Below are 14,155 nucleotides of genomic sequence, written 5' to 3'. Positions count from 1 at the left end.
AACCCTAGTACACAAAACTGCACCGTACCTCACACACTAGGAGCACAGGGGCGACCACACTGACCGCCCTGTTAATCCGGCTCTGGACGTTAGCCCTGTCCAAGAATATGGTCTGGGGAATTATTTGATTATATACCAAGAGCAAAGTCTGAATGTTTTGGCTTTACCTGGTGTCCCACTATAAACTGGCATTTCAGTTATTTTGCCTTGTACCTGCAGATATGTAAACTAGCTAGTCTGCATTTTCTCTAACGTCCTAGTGGATGCTGGGAACTCCGTAAGGACCATGGGGAATAGCGGGCTCCGAAGGAGGCTGGGCACTCTAGAAAGATTTATGACTACCTGGTGTGCACTGGCTCCTCCCACTATGACCCTCCTCCAAGCCTCAGTTAGATTTCGTGCCCGGCCGAGGTTGGATGCACACTAGGGGCTCTCCTGAGCCCTTAGAAAGAAAGTATAGTTTTAGGTTTTTTATTTTCAGTGAGACCTGCTGGCAACAGGCTCACTGCAGCGAGGGACTAAGGGGAGAAGAAGCGAACTCGCCTGCTTGCAGCCGGATTGGGCTTCTTAGGCTACTGGACACCATTAGCTCCAGAGGGATCGACCGCAGGCCCAGTCCTTGGTGTTCGGTCCCGGAGCCGCGCCGCCGTCCCCCTTACAGAGCCAGAAGCAAGAAGAGGTCCGGAAAAACGGCGGCAGAAGACATCAGTCTTCACCAAGGTAGCGCACAGCACTGCAGCTGTGCGCCATTGCTCCTCATGCACACTTCACACTCCGGTCACTGAGGGTGCAGGGCGCTTGGGGGGGGGGGGCGCCCTGAGCAGCAATAAAAACACCTTGGCTGGCAAAAATACCACATTATATAGCCCCAGAGGCTATATATGTGGTAAATACCCCTGCCAGAATCCAGAAAAAAGCGGGAGAATAGGCCGCGGAAAAGGGGCGGAGCTATCTCCCTCAGACACACTGGCGCCATTTCTCCTTCACAGATCCGCTGGAAGGAAGCTCCCTGGCTCTCCCCTGCAGTCTACACTACAGAACAGGGTAAAAAGGGTCCTGTCCTCATTCGGAGCATTCCTTGTGTGTGTGCGGTGTGTCGGTACGGCTGTGTCGACATGTTTGATGAGGATAATGAGGAGGCGGAGCAGATGCCTTTAGAAGGGATGTCACCCCCTGCGGGGCAGACACCTGAGTGGATGGGCTTATGGAAAGTAATGAGTGCACGTATAGACTCCTTATATAAGAACGACATGCCAAATGTGGGACAGCCGACTTCTCAGCTCGTGCCTGCCCAGGCGTCGCATGGGTCGTCAGGGGCTCTAAAACGCCCGCTACCTCAAGCAGACCCAGATGTCGACACTGATACTGACACCAGTGTCGACGACGATGAGTCAAACCTGATGCCCACTAAGGCCATTCACTGTATGATTGAGGCAATGAAAGAGGTGTTAAACATTTCTGATATAACTACTGGTACCACTAAAAAGGGTATTATGTTTGGAGAGAAAAAACTACCCGTAGTTTTTCCCCCATCAGATGAATTAAATGAAGTGTGTGAAGAAGTGTGGGCTTTCCCTGATAAAAAATTGGTAATTCCTAAGAAGGTACTAATGGCGTTCCCTTTCCCGCCAGAGGATAGGTCACGTTGGGAAACACCCCCTAGAGTGGATAAAGCGCTCACACGTTTGTCTAAAAAGGTGGCACTACCGTCTCCGGATACGGCCGCCCTCAAGGAACCTGCTGATAGAAAGCAGGAGGCGATCCTGAAGTCTGTATATACACACACAGGCATTATACTTAGGCCAGCTATTGCGTCAGCTTGGATGTGCAGTGCTGCCGCTGCATGGTCAGATAAACTGTCAGAAAATATTGACACATTAGACAGAGACACGATCCTGTTAACCATAGACCATATAAAAGACTCAGTCTTATATATGAGAGATGCACAGAGGGAAATCTGCCGACTGGCATCTAAAGTAAGTGCATTGTCCATTTCTGCTAGGAGAGGCTTATGGACTCGCCAGTGGACAGGAGATGCAGATTCAAAAAAGCACATGGAAGTGTTACCATATAAGGGTGAGGAATTATTTGGGGATGGTCTCTCGGACCTAGTTTCCACAGCAACGTCTGGGAAGTCAGCATTTTTACCCCATGTCCCCTCACAGCCTAAGAAGGCGCCGTTTTATCAGGTTCAGTCCTTTCGGACCCAGAAAAACAGGCGTGGAAAAGGCGGGTCCTTTCTGTCCAGAGGCAGAGGTAGGGAAAAAAGGCTGCAACAAACAGCAGGTTCCCAGGAGCAAAAGTCCTCCCCCGCTTCTTCTTCCAAGTCCGCCGCATGACGGTGGGGCTCCACAGGCGGAGCCAGGTACGGTGGGGGGTCGCCTCAAAAATTTCAGCGATCAGTGGGTTCGCTCACAGGTGGATCCCTGGATCCTGCAAATAGTATCTCAGGGGTACAAGCTGGAATCCGAGGCGTCCCCACCCCACCGGTTCCTAAAATCTGCCTTGCCGATTGCTCCCTCAGACGGGGAGGCGGTGCTAACGGCAATTCACAAGCTGTATTCCCAGCAGGTGATAATCAAAGTACCCCTACTTCAACAAGGCCGGGGTTATTATTCCACACTATTTGTGGTACCGAAACCGGACGGTTCGGTGAGACCCATTCTAAATTTGAAATCCTTGAACACATACATAAAGAAATTCAAGTTCAAGATGGAATCGCTCAGGGCGGTTATTGCAAGCCTGGACGAGGGGGATTACATGGTATCCCTGGACATCAAGGATGCTTACTTGCATGTCCCCATTTACCATCCTCACCAGGAGTACCTCAGATTTGTGGTACAGGATTGCCATTACCAATTCCAGACGCTGCCGTTTGGACTGTCCACGGCACCGAGGGTATTTACCAAGGTTATGGCGGAAATGATGATACTCCTTCGAAGAAAGGGAGTTTTAATTATCCCGTACTTGGACGATCTCCTAATAAAAGCGAGGTCCAAGGAACAGTTGTTGGTGGGAGTAGCACTATCCCAGGAAGTGCTGCACCAGCACGGCTGGATTCTGAATATCCCAAAGTCACAGCTGGTTCCGACGACACGGCTACTGTTCCTGGGTATGATTCTGGATACAGTCCAGAGAAAAGTGTTTCTCCCGGAGGAGAAAGCCAGGGAGTTGTCATCTCTAGTCAGAGACCTCCTGAAACCAAAACAGGTATCAGTGCATCGCTGCACGCGGGTCCTGGGAAAGATGGTGGCTTCTTACGAAGCAATTCCCTTCGGCAGGTTCCATGCCAGAATCTTTCAGTGGGACCTGTTGGACCAGTGGTCCGGATCGCATCTTCAGATGCATTGCTTAATAACCCTGTCTCCAAGAACCAGGGTGTCTCTACTGTGGTGGCTGCAGAGTGCCCATCTTCTGGAGGGCCGCAGGTTCGGCATACAGGACTGGGTCCTGGTGACCACGGATGCCAGCCTTCGAGGCTGGGGGGCAGTCACACAGGGAAGAAACTTCCAAGGACTATGGTCGAGTCAGGAGACTTCCCTTCACATAAATATTCTGGAACTAAGGGCCATCTACAATGCCCTAAGTCAAGCAAAATCCCTGCTCCTACACCAGCCGGTGCTGATCCAGTCAGACAACATCACGGCAGTCGCCCATGTAAATCGACAGGGCGGCACAAGAAGCAGGATGGCGATGGCAGAAGCCACAAAAATTCTCCGATGGGCGGAGAATCATGTACTAGCACTGTCAGCAGTGTTCATTCCGGGAGTGGACAACTGGGAAGCAGACTTCCTCAGCAGACACGACCTCCACCCGGGGGAGTGGGGACTTCACCCAGAAGTCTTCCAGATGCTGGTAAACCGTTGGGAAAAACAACAGGTGGACATGATGGCGTCCCGTCTCAACAAAAAGTTTAAAAAATATTGCGCCAGGTCAAGGGACCCTCAGGCGATAGCTGTGGACGCTCTAGTGACACCGTGGGTGTACCAGTCGGTTTATGTGTTCCCTCCTCTGCCTCTCATTCCAAAGGTATTGAGAATAATAAGAAAGCGAGGAGTAAACACAATTCTCGTGGTTCCGGATTGGCCAAGACGAGCGTGGTACCCGGAACTTCAAGAGATGCTCTGAGGACCCGTGGCCTCTACCGCTCAGACAGGACCTGATACAGCAGGGGCCCTGTCTGTTCCAAGACTTACCGCGGCTGCGTTTGACGTCATGGCGGTTGAACACCGGATCCTAAAGGAAAAGGGTATTCCGGAAGAAGTCGTTCCTACGCTTATTAAGGCCAGGAAAGATGTTACGGCAACGCATTATCACCGCATATGGCGAAAATATGTTGCATGGTGCGAGGCCAATAAGGATCCAACAGAGGAATTTCAACTAGGTCGATTTCTGCATTTCCTGCAAGCAGGAGTGGATATGGGCCTAAAACTAGGCTCCATTAAAGTACAGATCTCGGCTCTGTCGATTTTCTTTCAAAAAGAACTAGCTTCAGTACCTGAAGTTCAGACTTTTGTAAAAGGAGTGCTGCATATTCAGCCCCCGTTTGTGCCTCCAGTGGCACCTTGGGATCTCAACGTGATGTTGAGTTTCTTAAAATCACATTGGTTTGAGCCACTAAAAACCGTGGATCTGAAATATCTCACGTGGAAAGTGGTCATGTTATTAGCCTTGGCTTCAGCCAGGCGAGTGTCAGAATTGGCGGCTTTATCATGTAAAAGCCCTTATCTGATTTTCCATATGGATAGGGCAGAGTTGAGGACTCGTCCCCAATTTCTCCCTAAGGTGGTGTCAGCGTTTCACCTGAACCAGCCTATTGTGGTGCCGGCGGCTACTAGTGAATTGGAGGACTCCAAGTTGCTAGACGTTGTCAGGGCCCTGAAAATATATGTTTCCAGGACGGCTGGAGTCAGAAAATCTGACTCGCTATTTATCCTGTATGCACCCAACAAGCTGGGTGCTCCTGCTTCTAAGCAGTCTATTGCTCGCTGGATTTGTAGTACAATTCAGCTTGCACATTCTGTGGCAGGCATACCACAGCCAAAATCTGTAAAGGCCCATTCCACAAGGAAGGTGGGCTCATCTTGGGCGGCTGCCCGAGGGGTCTCGGCTTTACAACTTTGCCGAGCAGCTACTTGGTCAGGGGCAAATACGTTTGCAAAATTCTACAAATTTGATACCCTGGCTGAGGAGGACCTGGAGTTCTCTCATTCGGTGCTACAGAGTCATCCGCACTCTCCCGCCCGTTTGGGAGCTTTGGTATAATCCCCATGGTCCTTACGGAGTTCCCAGCATCCACTAGGACGTTAGAGAAAATAAGAATTTACTCACCGGTAATTCTATTTCTCGTAGTCCGTAGTGGATGCTGGGCGCCCATCCCAAGTGCGGATTGTCTGCAATACTTGTAAATAGTTATTGTTAACTAAAGGGTTATTGTTGAGCCATCTGTTGAGAGGCTCAGTTGTTTTCATACTGTCAAACTGGATATAGTATCACGAGTTGTACGGTGTGATTGGTGTGGCTGGTAAGAGTCTTACCCGGGATTCTAAATCCTTCCTTATTATGTCTGCTCGTCCGGGCACCGTGTCCTAACTGAGGCTTGGAGGAGGGTCATAGTGGGAGGAGCCAGTGCACACCAGGTAGTCATAAATCTTTCTAGAGTGCCCAGCCTCCTTCGGAGCCCGCTATTCCCCATGGTCCTTACGGAGTTCCCAGCATCCACTACGGACTACGAGAAATAGAATTACCGGTGAGTAAATTCTTATTTTTTGTTGCCCCACGCACATTGCAATCTGATTTGACCGATTCCTTGTACAGATCTGAACAGTTTACAGTTATGAATACTGAATACAATTTAAATAGGGTTGCTTATGAACCACAGATAGTTTAGAGTTGACCAAAAACCTTACCCACGGATAGATCTTATCCACCAGCACAGGTTTCCATTATATCAGAGTTTGGTAATGCAGAATGGGGTTACTGAAAGATAATACTGTCCTGACAATGCCATCCAAGCCGCGCCTCTTTCTGATGCTGAAAGATGATACTGTCCTGGGAGTAATGTGTGGATGTTTTGCTGGTTTGAAATTTTATATGTCCTGTCCAGGATAAGTGACCTGTTGCATCCTTCAGAATATACAAATGGTAGAAGCATGCAAATGCTTAGGGGTAGATTTATTAAAGTTTCTAAAAATTAAAAGTCCGGTGTTGGTCATAGCAGTCCGATTCTCTATTGTGTTCTAGAAAATGATAGACAGAATCTGGTTATTTGCAACACTTCCATTTGTCTGTTATAGATGTTTAAGTAAATATTTCCCCATAGATAGGTCTTGAAGTGTTTTCAGAAATAAATATCAGTCTATCAACAGTTTACACTTCAGATAGGGCTTAATCCATCTAATCTTCTATTCCCACATATCTTGCCCAGAACTGTATCTCACCATTATCAGAATTATCCCATTTATAAAATAACTTTTTATAACCTTTTCTTTTAGACCATAGCTATTTCTGAAAGCTTATTTCTAAGCTCCATAACTCTACCCCACCTCTGTGTATAGATGTATATTTTGGCAAATTTTGCCATTCATCTTCAATAATAGAACTAAAAATTCTATTTAGCCTCCGAAAGAGAGCCCGGTCTGTCCAGACTGTGTAGGCATGGCCCATGTTGTGGTACCCACTTTCTCGGAATTTGTTTAGATGAGGGAGAGACATTTCAGTCAGATGAAAGGCCAAGCGCTTTTAGGGTGGGCTGCTTTGGCGTGCGTTAGTCCTGCTTTGCAATGATGCGTTTCCATCCTGCCCGGACCACCTGACCTAGGTAGACTGCAGACTGATTTAAATTGTCTTTTGGAGCAATGTATCTGTGGTTGAGGCACACGCTGAGACTATATATGCATTCTTCTAATCTAGCGTCTTGTGATTTCCTCCTGCTTCACTGCCTGTGCAGGAAATAGTATTGCAGATATTTTTAGAATGTGATGGTAAAAGAAGCTTCACGTGAGTTGATGTGTGCTGTAGATGACTAGCATGTGATCGCAAGTGTGCCATATCCCAGTTGGTTCTAAGAATGGAACGCAGCGGAGGCTGAAATAGCTGCCGTCCCCGCAGCATTGCAGGAATGAGCTAATCCATGTTATGTACAGTGCAACGGGCGATTCTTTCCGATACACTTGTGCATAGGTCCCCCTAGAACAAGCCTCATGTTGGATTGGTTGCATAAACAAGGCTTATTCTCCCTTTTATTCTCTTCAGCACAATGGAAATTCTTCTGTTTTAGATGAAGATTTGTTTATTACCACAATGAGGGCTTTTGTTGAGTCGACAAAGGGGGAAACAAGTCTTTATGCAGTTTTCCTGGCAGACAGCAGATGAGGGTCAAACATCACAACCCTCATATTGTATGTTGCAAATGTACAAAATGTTCCTCGAGGCATGTGATTTTTGTTTGTGTAACTGGACTTTAATTTCTTTAGCTTTCTTTTTCTGAAGGATGAGGGTCACGTGTGCTTTTGTGCGCGGTTTACCAAAAGTTTATATAATGAAAGAGAGTTAATCAGTGTTGAATTGTAACGTGTACACTTAGTGGCCGGCTAGTTGTTATGGTAAATGCTACAGTCACTTGTCAATAGATTCACTTCCTTTGGTGGCCTCTCCTACACACAGTCTATCCCACCTTACCTCTCTGAAATTGTACTTTTAGGCTGTTCTTTACAAGTAGATCACTTTCTCTAGAACCTAGAACATGAAGGGAGCGATTCCGTTCCATGTGATATTACTTTGCATCTACGATGTTCACATTGCAATATTCAGTGTTTTTGACAGATTCACATCCATATAAAATCCATACAGAGCAGTGACTAAATAAAACTGACATGAGAAATATCAGAGTGCATAAATTATTATGTAGAATGTAACCCATTTACAAACCGTTTGATATTCTTTATTAAGCCTTGTGAGCATAGGCTATTATGTTGGTTTATATATTAGTTTATCTTAAAATAGACATAAGGTTTGAAGTTCTGTATAAATTAACAGCAATGAAACACTCCACCTAGAGCAGGTCTGGCCAACCTATGATAGACCAGCTGTCATTCTGCACTTCCCAGCATGCCCTGACACTGCATAGCGTTCCCCACGTAGTTTCACAACAGCTGGAGAGCCGAAGTTTGTCAAGGTCTGCCCTATAGGGTAATTTATTATATCATCTCAGAAATAGCAACCCCGTTTTAGTGGGTATACGGTCTCTAGGTCGACAGTAACTAGGTCGGCCACTATTTGTCGACAGTAACTAGTTCGACAGGGTTTCTAGGTCAACAGGGGTTCTAGGTCTACATTTTTTATTTCTTTTTTGAACTTTTTCATACTTAACGATCCACGCGGACTACGATTGGGAATAGTAACCTGTGCCGAGCAGTAGCGGAGCAAGGCACCTTGCCCGAAGCATGGCGAGCGAAGCAAGGGGACACGGTGCACTAATTGGGGTTCCCGGTCACTGTACGGAGAGAACGGCACCAAAAAACCCCATAAACAGAACTCATGTCAACCTTTTGACCTGTCTACCTACAGACCCTGTTGACCTAGTTACTGTCGACCAATAGTGGTCGACCTAGACACTGTCGACCCTCCATACCTCACTCGTTTTAATGGGTAGGTAAAGGTGCTGTAAGAACTGTCTCTTTATTTTGTAGTGTGGTTCAAGTTAATTGTTGTCTTCCCATGGGTTTTGGAATTGTTGGGAGTTGTGTGTGTATAATATATATATATATATATATATATATATATATATGTGTGTGTGTAATATACAAAAAAACTTTTTTTGGTGAAGTAGTGTGAGTGGATGCAGTTATTTATTTTTTATTAACAGTTTCTTATATAGCGCAGCATAAAGTTGGCCAAGTGTCAGTAGGGTGTGAGACTAAAGAAAGACAAGATATGTGATGTCAGTTATCTGTTCACCAGTTTTCATAAATATCCCTTCATTTGTAAGCACATTTCTAGTGTTCTCACAATAGCTGTAAATAAATAGCAGGTCTTTCTAAACCGTGCGATACTGTATATGTGCAGTGTTAAGTCGTTTATCGCGTGTTTCCAGTGACGCATCATGTGCTGGAAGTTGGGATGTTTGGTGCCAGTTTATAGTAACGAAAGTGATTCTGTGCTAAATTCTTAATCTTGTCCTTTGTTTACATGCAGCAAGGAGTTATGGGAGAAGACGAGGTAATTTTATTTATCTATTTATTACTAAAGTTGAATTAACAATTGTTCTGCCTGATCTATTCTGATTTGCCATTCATCTTTTCTCAATCAGAATTTCTAGAAACTATTTGTTTATATAAGCTATACTATTATTAATATGCATACTATTAACTAATAAGAACGATTTAAAGATCCAGTGCCTTTGTATTTATGATTACGGTTACCATGACACTTAGTGATGCTGCCAGGTGACGCAGTCCGGTTATTGCAGGGAATTTAAAATTCATATATTCCCCACCACCACCTGAAAATGCAGTGTGTGGCCTGTTTATGGGACCAAGAACCCAGAAAGATTGCACATTATCCACTACTACTTTACCATTGTTTAAATATGCAATATTTAATGGATTTCTCCATTGCTATGCCACTAATAGACTGGCACATCATTTATTCTGCTGTAACCTTGTAAAACTGGTGGTGTGAACGACTACTTCAGTTTAATGAGATTTATTTCCTAAGACTGAAGATGGCCACATAGCCCAGTCTCCTCCCTTTCAGACTTCCCCTGTCATATGTTCTGTACTCTGCTGGATGTAATCGTGTTACCGGCGGTCGGTATACTGATGCCGGAATCCCGACTACTAGAAATTCCGACAGTCGGCATGCCGACTGTCCACAACACCCATAGAGTGGGAACAGAACCTGTGGCCAGCGCAGCACTGCAACCGTGGAAGTCAGTTGCGCATCTGTGTGTGGAATGCATTCACCGGTCTCTCAACTGGCACTGTAGCAGTTACAGACTTTTCCTGTTCTGTCTCCCATGAGGTTCTACTATCTGACTTCCATATCTGGGTTTGGCCATTTGGGGCCAAATTCTATTGTCTGCGAATTTGTGGTAAATTACAGCTATTGCTGTTTTTGTAGCTTTCGTATACACGCTCCTGCGATTCGCTTTTCTGAACCAAATCCTGACACTCAACATAAAATAGGGATTTTTCCCAACTTTTCATCTGCTCAGCAGTGGTGACCGCTCCCTCTCTGTAATTGTTAGGCGGTTGTCGGAAGCAGCTTCTGTCCAGTGTCTCCGTGGCGGTCAATCACTTCTGATGAAACAGCCCCGGGATTGAGGCTGAGAAATGCGTCAAGCACCCCGCCTGGCAATTTCCCGTCATCCTGCTGACCACTTGCATATACACGGCTCACATCCAGCAGTACGGCCCGGACGGTTTTTAACTGCAAATTCACCACCCAGCACTCTGCACGGCACATTGCTGACCGCCACGGAGACACTAGACACAAGCTGCTTCCGACAACCGCCTAACAATTACAGAGAGGGAGCGGTCGGTTTTATCCACACTATGGAGTAAAGTCTTTTCAGTCATCCACAGCTCCGGTTAGATCGTTCTCGGCTTCAGTGCCATCAAGTGGGTAGCCGGCGCCCACAAATTACTACACAATCAATTACACCGTCTGAGGCTGGGGTAAGCATAATTAACAGACTGCCAAATAGCGTTCTTGCTTAAAACTGTTATTGTGCCACATACAACAAATATACAAAATAAATTACCCCCTGCTAAGCATCTTAAGTTGTGTTAAACATTACCGGAGCATTGGAGGAGTGGAATTATTAACCGTGAACTTTGCAAATTTCCTCATTATTGATGGACTTTCACGTACACTTTTAGAAGCATCTCATGAACCCTTCTGTCCAGTGAATACACGTGTGGAGTTTTATACAAAATAAATTGGTCTATTGCAGAGTGTCACATTATGTCATTCTAAACATTAATGGACACATTGTTATTAGGAGCATTTTGCTAGTGAGTTACAGTAAATTGTTACAGTGTTTTGTGCATGTTACTAAGAAGGTTTACATGTTTTTAGTCACAGGATGTTTAATAATACGTTTTTGAATTTTTAAATAAATAATTATATCGATAATGATAGCGCTTCATTTTGTTTGAAAACCAGCCACTATGTCAGTCTGCATATGAGTACTAAATCTGCCTTGAATAGATGCAGTCCAATCAGCTCTTAGATTCGACCTGATGGATTTTTCCATCCTGCGCTTTGAGCTCCAGTGGCTGTGTTGAAATACATTGTGAGGTCTGATTCCTAGCCTCGGTTATAGAGGGGTCCATAGTGTTGTAGACCAGCAGTGGACAACCCCTTCCGTGTATTGTGTTACATTGCCTAGATGAGGTGCGATGGGTTACGCGCTGCTGAGACTGTAGGTCTTTTTTGATAGGTTATTTTACGATATGTGATATTAAGCGTATTATAGCAATTTAGAGGTAGATGTACCAAGCCTTGGAGAGAGATCTATGCCCTTATTTATCAATGAGTGATAAATTTCACTGTGAGTGATAACTTGCACCAGCCAATCAGCTCCTAACGTCCATGTCACAGGCTGTGTTTGAAAAATGAGTTTAGTATTATTATTATTCCATTTTATTTATAAGGCGCCACGTGTTTCTCAGCGCCGTACAAAGGACAGTACAGTGAGACAAAACATAGCATTACAGTAAATAAATAACAGAAATAGAGTACAGGTAATATAGAGCACCACACATTCTCAAGACATAATACAGCTAAGATGTAAGTATTGAGGGAGTGATCATCGTACTACTAGAGGCTGGTGGCCATAGATGGAGATGAGCCTTTACTAGCAGGGTAAAGATGGTCGTTGAGTAGGGGAGAGCTGTGAGTGAAATGTGTTGAGACGAGGGCTTAGATAACAAAAGGAAAGAGGGCCCTGCTCTGAAGAGCTAACAATCTAGTGGGGAGGGACGACAGACAGATGACAAGAGGTGCAGGCAAGCGGGAGGTAACCTGATGGCAGTATGCAAGCAAAGCTGAGATGTTCACGGCATGAGGCAGAGGGGGGGGGGGGGGGGGAGACGCGGCCTCAGGGCTGGGGTTATGCCATCGTGAAGGTATACTTTTATGAATAGATGGGTTTTTAGTGGCCGTTTGAAGCTTTGCAAGGTCGTGGAGAGTCTAATGGAGCGGGGGAGAGCGTTCCACTGAAGGGGTGCAGCACGGGCATAGTCTTGAACACGAGCATGGGAAGCAGTGACCAGGGCCGTGGAGAGGCAACGGTCATTGGTCGACCGTAGGGGGCAGGTGGGAGTATGAAGGGAGAGGAGATTGAAGATGTAGGGAGCAGTGGAATTATAGATGGCCTTGTATGTGAGGGTGAGGAGTTTGGAGAGGATTCTGTAGGGGAATGGGAGCCAGTGTAGATTTTGTCGAAGGGGAGTGGCAGTTGTGGTGCTGCGGGAGAGTTAGGTGCTGATTGGCTGGTGCAATTTATCACTCACAGTGAAATTTATCACTCATTGATAAATAAGGGCACTAGTACCAACCAATCAGCTCGTGCCATTTTTCAAACACAGCTTGTAAAATGACACTTAGAAGCTGATTGGTAGGTACTTTATCTACTGCCACTTTATTTTTCTCCGGCTCTTGATACATATTCCCCCTTAATATTTTAACGCCATGCCTTGAAAAACTCCCAAAGACCACTTCAAAGTTTGATGTAATCTTACTGATCTAGCATTAATACGGGTCCACATTATCCCATTCCTGACATTAATCACTATACATACACATGCGGATTGAAAATGTAAAGTGACATAGCAGCGTTTGATTAAATGCATTAAACCACAGCATGGAATTGTGCAGTTATCCAGGGAATGCAAACAGTGAGTTCTGTGTTGAAATACTTTTGACACTAATAAGTGCAGTGACCTTTGGAAAGGAGCTTGCACAATAAGCATTCAGTGATAATTACAGTCTTTGCTGTAGGCCCATGGTCAGGATGCACACTTAAGGCTGTGTGATGTTGTGGAGAGGTCACATGATTAATATGAACTATTTAAATTCTATTGTGAATCTGAGCATATATTGCTTGTGGCATCCGCGTCATAACCTTGCAGGGTGAGGCACAAGCCTTCGCTAAATCATTCACTGGCAGGGACATTATGTTTTCCAAGAAGTCTTAACTAAAAAGTAACTTTTGCTAATAAAGTAAAGACTAGTTTAGTCTATATTTCATTATTGAATGCTGCTCTGATTCAATCACAAAAAAAGTTGAAGTGACCATTGTAAATATTAGCATATAGGTATATAATTATGCATGAGGTCTACAGAGACATCCATTCTGAAATACCTTTTTATAGTGCCATTTCCAGGAAGTAGTAGGGTCATTCCATGTGACTTGCGTTACAGTTCATGTTACATGCACCACACACACAAATTAAGCTGAAATTCATCATTTTAAAAATGACTAATATATGGGGTCTGTAGTAACTTAATGCTTAAAAGCAAAAAAAAAAAAAAAAAAATGTACACTCTTAGTTACATTTTATTATTTATATACGTGACTCCTGTTACATCAAAATGGACATAGGAACTAAGGGGACATATATATTTAATTTGCTCTCCCAATTTTTACAATAGGATAGTTGTACGACCCTAAACTTATGATTGAGACACAACCAAAAAAACTGACTTAACTACAGTATACTTAAAAACAATTCTGACATGTGACTCATGTTACATATGAATGTGACTGATGTTACATGTCTGTCCCCAGTCAACGTGCTCTGATACAAATTATTCAGACCTGTAGAATCCACGTAAAGTAATCCGTGTTGGCCTGTTTTATCTTCCTTACTAACTGTGAAGCTGTATAAAATATTCACAAAGCTTAAGATTGGTCAAGAAAATTCTGTGATGCGAGTCACGTGTAACGCAAGTGACATGTCTCTCATTACAGTATATTGTTTAGGTTTTTCCTAAATTATGCCTTTATACTTTCATCAATCAATCAATTTCAGCAGTATAATAGTACTTGTAACACAATATACTACAATCTTTTAGCAGCATAAAAATACTCAAATGTTAACGGTTATGTGAAATACAGGTTGAGTATCCCATATCCATATATTCC

General features: G+C 44.6%; 1 protein-coding gene across 6 annotated transcripts in view; it reads left to right on the top strand.

Moving 5' to 3' along the window:
* The window catches only part of CPEB2 (cytoplasmic polyadenylation element binding protein 2), a 155,167-nt gene that overhangs the window by 83,036 nt on the left and 57,976 nt on the right, over positions 1 to 14,155 (top strand). For 4 of the 6 annotated variants that reach the window (XM_063922824.1, XM_063922831.1, XM_063922853.1 and 1 more), the window contains one exon: positions 9,196 to 9,219. The exons of the other annotated variants lie outside the window; for them this stretch is intronic. In XM_063922824.1, the coding sequence (XP_063778894.1) occupies positions 9,196 to 9,219 (24 nt within the window). The remainder of the gene's footprint in view (positions 1 to 9,195; positions 9,220 to 14,155) is intronic. 6 annotated transcript variants of the gene reach the window in all.

The sequence above is a fragment of the Pseudophryne corroboree genome, chromosome 1 (genome assembly GCF_028390025.1).
Source record: "Pseudophryne corroboree isolate aPseCor3 chromosome 1, aPseCor3.hap2, whole genome shotgun sequence".
Lineage (NCBI taxonomy): Eukaryota > Metazoa > Chordata > Amphibia > Anura > Myobatrachidae > Pseudophryne > Pseudophryne corroboree.
This window is presented reverse-complemented; position numbering and strand designations above follow the sequence as displayed.